Genomic DNA, 12478 nt, shown 5'->3' on the forward strand with positions numbered 1-12478 from the left:
TGGAGTCTCTGGTCTCCCTCCGAGGACGCGGGCAGCCGGGCGGGTCCCCCCGACCACAGAGTCCGTGGAGGGGAGACCGTCGCTGTGACTAAGACACGGGAACAGGGCTGAGCAAGTGGCTTCCTGGCGGAAACATTTTCTCCTTAGTGGTTTGCAGAGTGGTGGGGCCGGGAGGGTGACTGGAGGGACAGGGGCCGTGGGTCCGGGCATCATGTCACTGGCCTGGCTGTGACGTTTTCGTATTTGTGGTGCAGTTTACCCTGGGACCGTGTGCGTCAGCCCCTGAGAGGACCAGGCCCCCCCGAGAGCAGGGCGGGGTGGGGGGGTGGCCTCCATGCCCCTCCCTTCTTTCCAGCTCAGTGAGGATGTGGTGTAGGTCTGCGGGGCGGGCACTGGGTCAGTGTGCATCCCTGGAGGTGAGGTCCGCAGATCCCGCGGGCAGGAAACAGTCAGTTTCCAGGGAGCTTCCTGTGGTGCATCCCAGGGTCCCGCTCTGGGGGACCAGGGCCTGCAGGGAGGAGGCTGCAGCCTTCCTGGGCCCACAGCGCCCTCTGGTGTCGGGCAGCCAGAGCGCAGGCTCCAGGCTGGCTCTGCAGGGCCCCTGCCATGTGACCTCTGTCTGGAGTGGCAGTGCCTGCCTTTTGGGTTGGCCTCCTTTCCTGGCCCCTGGGAGGAGGGAGGACAAGGGGAGCCTTGGTTTGGGGCTCAAACCAGGTTGGGGGAGGTGGGCAGACCTGGCCTGGACCCCGCTCTGCAGTGGCTGGGAGAGCTTGGTTACTGCCTCTCTGGGCCTCGGCTTCCTCCTCTGTGAAGTGGGGCCGTGCACGTCGACCCCCTGGGCTGTGGTCGGGGTGCGGGGGGGGGGGATTGTAGGAGGTTGATGATGCCTGTGGAAGCACCTGGCGTCATCCCTGGCACACGGTAGCTGCACGTACAAATCTGCTCAACCGCTGAGCCACACCGGCCGGGCTCAGGCGCCTTTTTGCTACGTTAGTTCATACCGAACGAACTCGGTGCTTTTGCTTAGGAGTCCGGAGACAGCGGCTCCGTCCCCTGGTCCAAGGTGGGAGGCTGGAGCTGCAAATCCCTGCTGTTGGGCTGCCATGAGACGGGCCAGTTCGAGCAGGGAAAAGGGGAGCTCAGAAGTCGGCCTGGAGTGGGTCCTGGTGAGCGACACTGCCGAGCGGAGTCAGGGCTCTCCGGGGCCAGGTCTCCCGTGGCCCTGACGGAGGATGGAGGTCGCCGTGTGCTTCCTGCCGCCCGTGCTGTCTTGGAGAAGGCGGCTGGTACCCACGTTAGAGCCGAGCTGGGCCGGGAGACAGTGGGAGCCCAGGGCAGGGAGGGAAGTGCTGAGGAGCCTGGGTCCCCTGGAGCGGGAAGGAGCAGCACGGGGCGGGGGGACGGGAGCCGCCCCACGGCCCTCGCAGCATCTGGCCCACCCCTTGCAGATGCCCAGGCCCTGGAGACAAGAGGGACGGAATTGGGGCAGAGCGTCCGCAGAGCGGTGCTTGGGTCAGCAACTTATTTCAGCACTCGCTAGAGGAAAAAACCCAGAAACAATCACCCAAAAGCCTGCCTTAAGCATTTCCACAGCAGCCCACTCGGCAGTAAATACAGCTCCATATGGATTCTGTGCCCAGACTCCTCAGGGCCGCGCACCAGAAAAAACACCGAGCAGATGCGCAGGCTCAGCTGAATTTACTGGGCCGGGACGCCCGGCAGACAGAGCTTTAGGTCACTCGGGCGTCGGTTCCTTGTCCTTTATGCTTGTCTCCCGTTTCTAGCGGGGCCATCACCTCGACTGGGGACAGCTGGGGCCAGGGGTGTCTGCACTGCTGACACCAGCCCAGGCCGCCCCGACCTCCCAGGATGCTCGCTGCCTTCTGGAAGCTTCAACTGGACGACCCGAGAGGCTGCCAGGGCCTCGTGCAGGCGCCTGAGCTCTGAGGCCATCGCATAGGAGGGCCTTTGCGGGTTGGCTCTCCACGAAGCTAAAGAAGTCGGTGCCAGTTGGAAAACAGGCCAGAGATGAAGTTCAGGAGGGTTGGGGGGAGGCGGGCGCGGGCTGTCAGCGAGCCGCCAGCCCCCAGGTCTGAGAAAAGCAGCTGCTGCCCCCACGTATTCCACCCCCACCCCCCAGGGGGCCGGCGCTTCCTTCTCTGATTTGAAGTTGGATGGCACTGGGCCCTCCACACGCTGTGGACCACGAACTGTCCCGCCTCTCGGGCAAGGCAGGCGGCTTGAGGGGCATTGGGGACGACCCACCTGCCAAAAAGTGACTCCCAGCGGTGGGGGGAGGGGACAGAGGCCGTGTCTGTCTGTCTGTCTGTCTGACCCTAGGACCCCACTCACCCAGTTTCCCCATGTGATGCTCAGACCTGAGAATCCCTGACCCTCAAAACCAGGCCCCAGTGGGAAGCAGCTCATTGTGTCCAAGGGCCGCGTTGCAGAGCGTCTGGGCCCTGACACACGACTGTAGGTGTGTGTGTGAGAGACGTCTGAGGTCCGTTCATGCCCTTTGCCTCTGGCTCTGGGGCCCCTTCTCGCTGGTCATGGCCGGCTTCCTCAGCGCCCGGCTCCTATTCTTAGCTTGTGCACTAATGTGTGTTATTCATGGCCACTGAGTTGGATAACTGGTGGAGAGCCTCCTATTTTTATAATAATTAAAGGGTTTAGGGTAAAATAAGTTAGCTGCTTGTGCGCCCTCAGAAAGCCTGTAGGTTGTGAGCAAAATGCCAAAAGTTGGCATACATAATAAAGGTGCCGCAGATCCTGTCCGTGGTGCTGAAGGATGCATTGGGGAAGTTGTGTGTCTAGGGCAGTGGTCGGCAAACTGCGGCTCTTTGGCCCCTTAAGTGTGGCTCTTCCACAAAATACCGACTTCTGCGCATGGGCCACGAAGTTTCAATCGCACTGTACATGCGCGCCCGCACATGGTATTTTGTGGAAGAGCCACCCTCAAGGGGCCAAAGAGCCGCATGTGCCCCTCGAGCCGCAGTTTGCCGACCACTGGTCTAGGGGACCTCACAGCCCCAGGCAGAGCCAGACAGGGACGTCTGCATTTCCCCCAGCTCCGTCCGACACTCAGGACCATCCCAGGACCCAGGGCTGCACACTGCAGGTGGGAGCATTTATGGGTGGGGTGTGAATGCTGGATGACTGGGCCGCTGGCCTGGGGGGGCCGGGAGACCGAGGGCTCTGCCCCTCACAGCTGCGTGGTCCTTGGCAGTCACTCCACCCCTGCACCCCTCGCTCTTCTCAGCTATAAACCAGCGACTGTCAGCTGCCCCAGAGGGTTGCTACGAGGATGAAATGAGCCAATGAAAATAAATGAGTTATATTTGTGGAGAGTGCTCATATGTGTTAAGTGTAATTACCCTTTCGGCAGCATGGCGCTTCGTTTTTTATACACAAATGACGTCTCTGCCCTCCGCATCTGTGAGGTCTGATCCCCAGGGGCGGCCCCCGGCTGGGAAATGACTTGACCTCCCAAAGCCTCAGGAAGCCAGGGGGTTGGGGGGGGGGGCGTTATTAGAAAGTGCATTCAGGTGGCTGACGTACAGGGGGAGCTGTCCTTTCCTCTCTTCAGTTCATCCGAAACGGCTCACCGAGCATCCGAGGATGCGGGCAGCACCGGTGTTTATAAGGGCTGCTGTACCCGCGCCTCAGCTTAGGGGGGTTCTTGTCCCCGCTTTACACGCTTACCAACCAGGTGAGCAGGAGCGAGGGAGCCTGTCTGTCTACGTGGCCGAGCATGGACCTGGGCTGTTGTCGGACTCCCCAGCCTGCGCTTAGCGGCGCTGAGAAGCGGTTCTCAGACACTGACCGAGCGCCCCAACTGCCTGGGCGGCTTGTGAGAGCAGCTTGCTGGGCTGCACCCCAGTGTCCGAGGCTGCCGGCGCCAGGCCCCCCCTGAGGACCGCGGCCCAGAGGGCCTCTCGATCCCCACCCGAAGTGCTGGCCTGGCTCCCCCAGGTGGTGACGAGCTCACCTCACCCCTCCTGCCAGGAGCAGCCTCTTGGTGAACATTTAGAGAAAGGCCCCGGTCGTTGATGGGCCAGAAGTACGGGTGCTGGCTCCTTTCCTCGGTGTTTTGCCCAATGAGGTAACCACCCAATTCCTGGAGCTCTGGTTCCGACACCTGGGCGTGGCAGCCACTTCCTGCCAGATGTCCCTCTCCGGGCGGCTCCCAGTGAGCTCACAGAGGCAGCGTGTGGGTGCACAGGGAGGTCGGGGCTTTGACTTGGGCTCAGGGCTGGACTTGGAGTCGCAGCCGCCAGTGTGAACAGGGCGTGCGTAACGGGTCTCGCGGGCTTATCTAGTGTCATCCTCTTACCCGGAGTGGGTTCCTTCTATTTTTTTTTTAACATATTTTTATTGATTTCAGAGAGGAAGGGAGAGGGAGAGGGAGAGAAACATCAATGATGAGAGAGAATCACTGATCGGCTTCCTCCTGCACGCCCCACACTGGGGATGGAGCCCACAACCTGGGCCTGTGCCCTGACCGGGAATTGAACCTCAATCTCCTGGTTCATAGGTCGACGCTCAACCCCTGAGCCACGCCGGCCGGGCGAGCGATTTCCTTTTCACAGGGGAAGGAAGAGGTTTGGATCGTTTACCAGAAATGGCGCACTGATGCTGGTTTCCAGTCCCGCTGTGTGCAAAGCCTCATCACAGCATCTTTCAAGCCACTTGGGCGGAGCCCCGTCCCTAGCGTCACTCTTTTGACGGGTGCGGCCGAGACAGGACCAGCGGGGGCCTCACTGGTTCTGCTCAGTGGCAGAGGTTACAGGGGGCATCCAAAGGGCTCACCGGCCCTGCATCCCCGAGGACCAAGGAGCACGTCTCCCCTCCACACCCCCTGGGTGCAGTGCTTGCCAGTGGGTCCCCGTCTTTCCTCGTCTTGCTCTGAGGAAGGCCGCCCCCCCCTCGGGCTCCGGGAGCCCCTGCCCGCGGCCCCGGCCCCTCCTCACAGGAGCATCGATTCGCTCCGGATCACACGGAAAGGGACAGGGAGGCTGGGCTGGGGGTCTCGGCGGGATCCTGAGTGGAATCAGACGGACGGGACCTGGCCCGGGAGCCTGAGGCCCCTGCTTTGAAGTGGCCCCGGTCCCTTGGGGAAATGTGCACGGGGAGGGGCAGGGAGGTGAGCGGCCTGGCCCGGGTGTCCCTGCACCCCACGCTGCCCCTCGGGGTGCCGGTCACCAGCTTCTGCGTGTGTCTCGGTCCAGTGGAGACCTCCAGCCCAGCTTCGAAGTAAATTAAATGCCTGCGCTAGCCGGTTGGTTCTGAGCAGGGGCCGTCTTGCCTCCCAGGGGCCCTTGGCAGTATCTGGAGGCAGTCTTGGTTATGGCAGCGGGGATGCCGTGGCCACCTCACAGCCAGGGCAGCCCCGACAAAGAATTGTCTGGCCCCGTGGCCTCAGGCCCGGGCTCTGCTCTCCGCGTGGCCCTGAGCTGGCAGCCGGGTGGCCGCGCTGCGCACAGGGCAGGGAGATGGCCCTTCCTCTCACCCACGCCGTCAGCTGCAGGCAGACCTCCGGGTCCTGCTACCCTGTGAGCCGGCACAGCATTTCCCATGTGAAGCCGGAGCGTCTGTGCCTTTCACTCTCCCAGGTGCTGCCCAGGTGCAGGCTGGTGGGGGAGGGGGTGGGGGGGTACCCTCTGAGCAGCCACACCTGGGCCCATCCTGCCCGCCTGTCCCCTGGTGCCGGCATGCCAGGAGCCCGTCCCAGCGCTGCCTATCCTGTGCTCACGCTGTGCTCTCTCTTCCTAGGGTTCCCTGGGCCCGCCCGGTCCCCCCGGGAGAGACGGCAGCAAAGGCGTGCGGGTACGTGTGCTCCTACCACCCTCCCCACAGGGCATCGCCAGGCCAGGACCCCCTATCCTCCGCTAAGATGGCCTCTGCCAGGGCTAGGCGTCTTCCCGGGCACCTGGAGGGCAGCCTGTGGTTATAGCAGCGGCAGCGGCGGCGGCTCCGGCCTCGCCTGCCTGCGCTTGGAAACTTTCTCAGTTAGTTCTCACGGGAGGGCGTGTCCCCAATGCCCAGACTTGGAACCAAATGGAGGTCCAAGGGGAGGGGTTTGCTCACAACCCCCATGTGTAGCTGGAGGAGTTGGGGTGGGACCCGCACAGCACTGTCCCCCGCATGGCCAGCCCGCCTCCCTGTGCCGCACCCCTTCCACCGCCTCACGGGAACCCGCTCCGGGACCCGGACAGAGCGGTCTCCCCTCCAGGCTCAGCCTTCTCCACCGAGAACCCAGCGGAGACCAGGTCTGGGTGCCACCCTGGCTCCCTTCACCATTCCAGCCACAGTGATCAGGCCTCAGTGTGGGAGCCCTACGGGGGAGCCCCCTGAGCCCACCGCCTTTAGCACTTGAGGACGGGAGGTCTGGGTGGAGACAGGAGAGAAAGGGGAGCCCCATGAGGCTCCAGACCCCCCCTGCTCCTCTGTGAGGAGAGCCTCCTGTCGCCCCCGTGGCTCGACTGCCCACTGCCCGTCTGCCCTTCAGAGAGCCTCAGCGCAGGCGACGCGGTGGGTGACACCTCCCAGCCAAGGCCAGCTCCTTCGCTCCCAGAAGGAGGCTCGAGGGGCCTGGGCTCTGACCACGGGGCTGCCCTGCCCCGCGATGCGTCCTGAGCTCCAGGAATGGGCCCCAGGTGGGCACTGCCTGTGTGGCTGGGCCCAGGCCCCTGGGTCCTGACGATGCTGTTTGTCCTGTGTGTGCAGGGGGAGCCTGGAGAGCCGGGGCTGCCTGGCGAGGTGGGCATGCGGGTGAGTCGCTGCAGCTGTGTTCTCGCGTCCCAGGGGGCGAGCTTGAGGCAAACTGACAGCTTTCGGTGGGGGGAGGGCCAGATGCCTCCCTCCCTTGTGTGTGTCTGTCCACAGGCGAGTTTTCCTAAATTCTTACAAAATGAAGCCCCCGCGCTCTGCGTTTACCTGCTTCCTTTCACGAGAGACCAGGGACCCTCCCACAGCAGCACGGAGGTGCGGTCCTCCTGGGCCGTGTCCTTCCACGCCCCGGGCAGCGCGGTGTACATGCTCCCCACTCACGGCCCCGGGCGGCTTCCCATGTCGCTCGTTTCCACTAAAGTCAGCGACGCGGTTTCCCGGTGTCCTCCATTTATCTCAGAGGCAGAGAGGACACAGGCTGGCACACCTGTTGCTGAGGAAATGCGCCTTTGAACTTGAGTAGCTTCTAATAGAAATGGCCGGATCAGTTACTTAGAGGCTGTAGCCATTCATGGTGCGGGTGACGGAGGAGCCTTGGGGCCCTGCCAGGCTGCACGGGCCGGTGGCAGAGTGAGCGCTGCAGGCCTCTGCCACGGGCATCGGGAGCCGTGCGCATGTCCTGGCCCGATCATGGCACAAGGGGCACGGGGCACAGGTCAGAGTGCAAGGGGCACAGGTCAGAGTGCAAGGGGCACTGGTCAGGAGGCAAGTGGAAGTGGGAATGGTCGCACTGGCCTCATCAGAGCTCAGACACACTGGTCGCTAGTCCATGCAGTTGGGCGGATGGGGGGTGAGTCCTGGCCCTCCAGGCAGGGGGTAGCAGGGGGTCTTGGGGGCAGTGGTCTGGGGTCTCGGTGGGACCTGGGGAGCAGCATGGCAGCAGCGGCGGGGCAGAGGGATCGCACCCCCACGCGGAGTGGCTGAGCATGGCCTGGCGCCTGCCCTTGCTTCCCGCTCACAAACTGTGACTCTCCGCACAGGGGTTCCAGGGCCCGCCTGGACTTCCCGGCCCTCCCGGCCACGTCGGGGCTCCTGTAAGTACCATGCTGGTCTGTCCCCTTCTCCGGGGGTGGGAGACCCAGGCTGTTGGACAAGCCCCCCTCCCCCATCCATCCACGGGGACCACCGTCCTGCACGTGTCGGTGGAGTGACGGTGATGGGTCGCAGCGCTGGGCGGCCATGGGCCTGACTCAGGAGCCTGCCCTTGGCCAGATGAGCTCAGGGGCCAGGTGTGTCGCAGTCTCGCCGGGAGGCCCTGGGTCACCCCGCCCAGGGGACCAGCCAGGAGCCCCTCCCCTGGCAGGCTGAGGGGGAGAAGCTGGACCAAGATGTTATGACTAACCTTCCCCCCCACTCCCCACCCCCAGGGTCTCCAGGGAGAGCGAGGGGAGCGGGGAGCCCGAGGAGAAAAGGTATGTGCGGTCGCTCCACACACTAATGCAGGTTCCCGTGGGAAAAGGAAGAGGGCGCTGGGCCGTCTGCGCTGTGCTTGTGTGTGTGCGTGTGTGTGCGTGTATGCACAGGCCTGTGGGGTGCACGGGCCCCTCCAGGTCAGGTCTGGGAGAGGAAGCTCGGCATGTCCCGTGGCCTCCTGCTCAGGGACTTGGGCCCTGCCTGCCTTGGGTCCCAGCGTGGCTTCCGGGGGGTTATTTTCCCTGAGTGCAGACTCCCTCAGGCCACGAGGACTCATCTGCACAGGAGGCCGCTCGCGCAGTAAGAGCATGACCACCTGTAAAACCCCGAGAATGGTGCGGGCAGCATGTGGCATGTGTTTAGAACATGGACAGACACACAGACAGACAGAGAAGGGGAGGAGAGGGAGGAGTGTGAGCCTGGCCCTGCTGGCTCAGCCTGGCGGCAGGTCTGACCCCAGCACTAGCTCTGGTGACGGAGGCCCTTCCCCTCACCCCTCCCTGTTCCCACTGTCAGAGGCCGGGCCGTGGGACCCCTCGGGCTCTCTCCTGGTTCTGGGATCTGACGGGTACTCAGAGCAGTCTATAGTCTCGCCAACCAGATCCCTTATGTCCGCAAGAAGGAAGTTTCCATCCCCCCTTGAGATCGGCCTGCCCAGCTGCCCCGCAGAGCTGGGCCAGAGGGAGCCATCATCGCCCGTCCACGTGGCCACTGCCTGCCGGCCTCGTGGCCGGGCATCTTGCATCAGCCCACGCCCTCTTAGGGGTAATAGCACCTTTTCGGAGCAAGCGGCCTGGAAAAAACACACCACACGCCATCCCATGTGAAATGTGTGTAGCAACAGCCAGAATTCAGAACTGTCAGGACTTCAGCCCAGAAGACAGGCTCGGAGGTTTGGCTTCAAGTGGGGTGCGCGCGCCCTCTGCTGTCGGAGCCTCGGAGCTGCAGCCAGCGGGCCGAGCGCTGAGGGGTTGAGACCTGAATACCTGAGGCATGAACCCCACCCACGCGGGCCTTCGTAGGACCCCCACGGTGGCTGGGGCATGAGGAGACTGTGGTTCAGAGAGGCTCTGTGGCCGCCCCTCGGTCACAGATTCGGGGGACGAAAAGCAGAGCTAGGAACCTGGTTTCTCTGACCTTTGGCACATGCTCCTTGGTCCCTAACGCACTCAGTCGCTGGGCTGTGGCGAGTGTGTGTGGATGTCCTGTAGCTGAAGGCGCCCGGGGGAGAGTGGAGCCGCATCCAGTCGGACACTCAGCCTCTGCTTGCCTCTCTGTGACCCTGACCATGGTGTGCATCTGGCCCTCTCTTCATTCTCTTTCTTTGCCAGGGGGAGCGCGGCCTGGACGGCTTCCCCGGGAAGCCTGGGGAGACAGGGGAGCAGGTAGGTGGCCTTGGCACTGGTAGTGGGTGGTTTTTGTTGGGGGACAGGGTGGGCTGGGGCTGGAGTGCTGTCCGGCCGGGGCCTTGGTCCAGCCAGCAGCCCAGCAACAGTCCCAGCACCTGAGTGGAGGGACCCAGAGAACACGGCACCTTAAATCCATCCTCACCTCAGCGATGGACGTGTGTTCATGAACGTAAAGGTCACGGGTGCCGTGCACGTGTTCAAAGTGATGTGTCCGCGTTGAGAAGTGTCTCTGTGTTATTGCTGACAGTATTACAGGTGTCTCCCATTCCCCCCTAGGGAAGGCCTGGCCCTCCCGGCATGGCTGGGCCCCCCGGAGAGAAGGTAAGCCAGGCCCGGGGGTGGGAGGTGGTCTGGGCTCTGGACTGACAGGTGTGGGCTGCCCGCCTGCACAGGTCAGTCCCGGGGTGGGGGTGGGGGGACGGCGGGAGGCAGGCTGGGCTCCGGGGGCTGTGTCCACACCGGCCTGCGCTGGACCTGAGGGCCTCGGCTAGCAAGTCATTTCTGGTTACTTCCTGTTTTCCTACGTATAGGAATAAAACTTTATTTCATGAATTCCTATTATATTCAGACACAGTAAAATATTATATGATTTAAATTGCTTTTGGACTAAGGCAGGATAGGAGTAAATACCAAAAATATCTTACAAACTCTTTTTCCTCTTCCTCTCCCCTCTGCAATGTTTAAAAAGATTTTAAAACTTTTTTGTAACCAGGTTACACATTTCTGAAAATGTGCTGGATCCTTGATAAACTGAGTAAAGGGCATCTCTCTTGTCACACTGGTCATCTATTTTATTTTATTTTTCAAAAAATATATTTTTATTGATTTCAAAGAGGAAAGGAGAGGGAGATAGAGAGATAGAAACATCAATAATGAGAGAGAATCATTGATCGGCTGTCTCCTGCACACCCCCCACTAGGAATCGAGCCTGTAGTCTGGGCATGTGCCCTGATGAGACTCAAACCATGACCTCCTGGTTCAAAGATCGATGCTCAACCCCTGAGCCATGCTGGGCAGGCTGGCCGTCTGTGTTAGAACCGGCTCCTACAAGGCTTAGCTCAGTTAATGCCCTGCTTAGAGTCCCAGTGTCTCAGCTGGACACACTGTGTAAGAATGCTCCACGGATCTGGGGGTGCCACAGAAATGACCGGGAGGTAATGACCTCCCTAAGCGTCTGGTAACGGGGGCAGGGCTAGGAAGGTGTGATGTGTTCTGAGTGACAGGAGGGGTGCCGAGGTCCAGCCCTGGCCCTGACTGCGAGGCTCTGGGACAGGCCCTCAGCAAGGACATCCCATGAGCTGGGCTGGAGGAGAGCGGGGGAGAGGGAGGGAGGCGGAGGAGCCAGCGAACCAAGATGGGTGTGGCCCGTGGGACATGTCCACTCAGGGTCCGTGGACTCAGGTGGAGGTGCTGGCTGGCCTGGGCCGGCTCCCAGCGCCCGCTGACAATGCGGGAGAAGAGGGAGGCTGCCCGGACGGGAAGCAGGCGGGAGGGTGTGCGTTAGAAGGAAACACACAAACCCACGGGGGCTGCACGGCTCCAGCGGAGGACAGAGCTGGGCGCTGGTGTCGGCCGAACCCCTCCCTCGGCTGCGATGGAGCTGGGTGAATTATCCGCTCTCCCTCCAGGTATTTTTAGAGCGAAGCTGACATTGTTACGTCATCCCCGCGTCGGGGTTTTAAACTCTTCCTGCGGTTCCTTGGCAAGATGCGAAATCCTAAAATAAGTGCGCGGTTTATTCAAGTCACTAGGAAGGAAGGATCACTGAGGTTTGGATCTGATGCTGACTCTTTCCTGAGAGAGAGAGAGAGAGAGAGAGAGAGAGAGAGAGAGAGAGAGAGAGGAGGTTGTATTATATTCTGAACTTCCACCTCCTCCATGGATTTTTAAAATTAAATGGATTGGGGCGACGTTGGTTAACAGGATCACACAGGTGTCAGGGTGGGTTTCTGTGTGACTAGATCTGTGTATTGCACCGTGTGCCCACCGCCCAGGGTCCCATCTTCTCCGGTCACCATGTGTAGGACCCCCTCCTCTCCGCCCGCCCCTTCCTTCTGGCAGCCACCGCGCTGCTGATGGTGCTCACGAGTCTCAGGCCAACACTCTAACCACTGAGCACACCAGCCTGTGAGGACTTCCTGTGGCCACAGCGGGCAGGTGTGCCTACGTGGAACGCAGGTGTGGCTCACAGGCTGGGAGTCTGACCCAGCCCCGGGCCCTGTCGCTCCGTGGCCTGAAGGTAACGGAGAGGAGCAGACCCAGGCTCAGGCCTCGTCCCCCATGGAGGCGGGTGCGAGCCTCCCAGCATTCGTGCCAGTCTCTTCTCTGATGGCTATGCACTGACGCGGGGCCGCGTGCGAACCGCGGACCTGCAGCAGGGACGCCGCGGCGACAGTCCCTGCTCACGTGGTGCGTCTGCCACGGCACCCGGCGCCGCAGGGCTTCCCGGGCCATGGGCAGGGGCTGCTCTAGAGCAGAAGGCGGCCGCGAAAGCACCGGCAGAGGCGGGACTGGCCTGGGCGTGACGAGGAGACGCCTGTCTCCTCCCCCGGGAACCTGAGTGTGTCTCGGCAGGAGGGAGCCCAGCGTGAGGGCCGTGCGTGGCGGGGCAGCGCAGGGAGCGCCCCGTGGACGTGCGGGGATGTGCGGGGGCCTTGGAGGAGTGGGGGCAGGGCAGAGGTGGCCGGGCCTGCCCTCTGGTGAAATGCCTGTCATCTCCCCGCAGGGCGACGTGGGGCCTGCAGGACCGCCTGGCATCCCGGGCTCCGTGGTAAGTGGGACCGTCCCTGGCGGCTGGAATGCCGGGCGCCCGGGCTGATAGAGTCCAGTCCCTGCTCCTTGGAGGCAGAGCTCGGTGAAGGCGGAAGCGGCACATGACGCTTTCCCCACTAAAATGGGTAAAATCCAAGAAAGTCAGGAATTGC

General features: G+C 62.3%; 1 protein-coding gene across 1 annotated transcript in view; it reads left to right on the forward strand.

Annotated features, from left to right (window-relative positions):
- Window positions 1–12478, forward strand: part of COL22A1 (collagen type XXII alpha 1 chain) — a gene marked incomplete at its 5' end in the record, with an annotated part of 109237 nt that overhangs the window by 29156 nt on the left and 67603 nt on the right. Inside the window, 7 exons of the mRNA XM_081111084.1 lie at window positions 5776–5829; window positions 6730–6774; window positions 7713–7766; window positions 8100–8144; window positions 9477–9530; window positions 9831–9875; window positions 12280–12324. Of these exons, the coding sequence (XP_080967210.1) occupies window positions 5776–5829; window positions 6730–6774; window positions 7713–7766; window positions 8100–8144; window positions 9477–9530; window positions 9831–9875; window positions 12280–12324 (342 nt within the window). The remainder of the gene's footprint in view (window positions 1–5775; window positions 5830–6729; window positions 6775–7712; window positions 7767–8099; window positions 8145–9476; window positions 9531–9830; window positions 9876–12279; window positions 12325–12478) is intronic.

Source organism: Myotis nattereri (genome assembly GCF_964212035.1).
Source record: "Myotis nattereri genome assembly, chromosome: 17".
Lineage (NCBI taxonomy): Eukaryota > Metazoa > Chordata > Mammalia > Chiroptera > Vespertilionidae > Myotis > Myotis nattereri.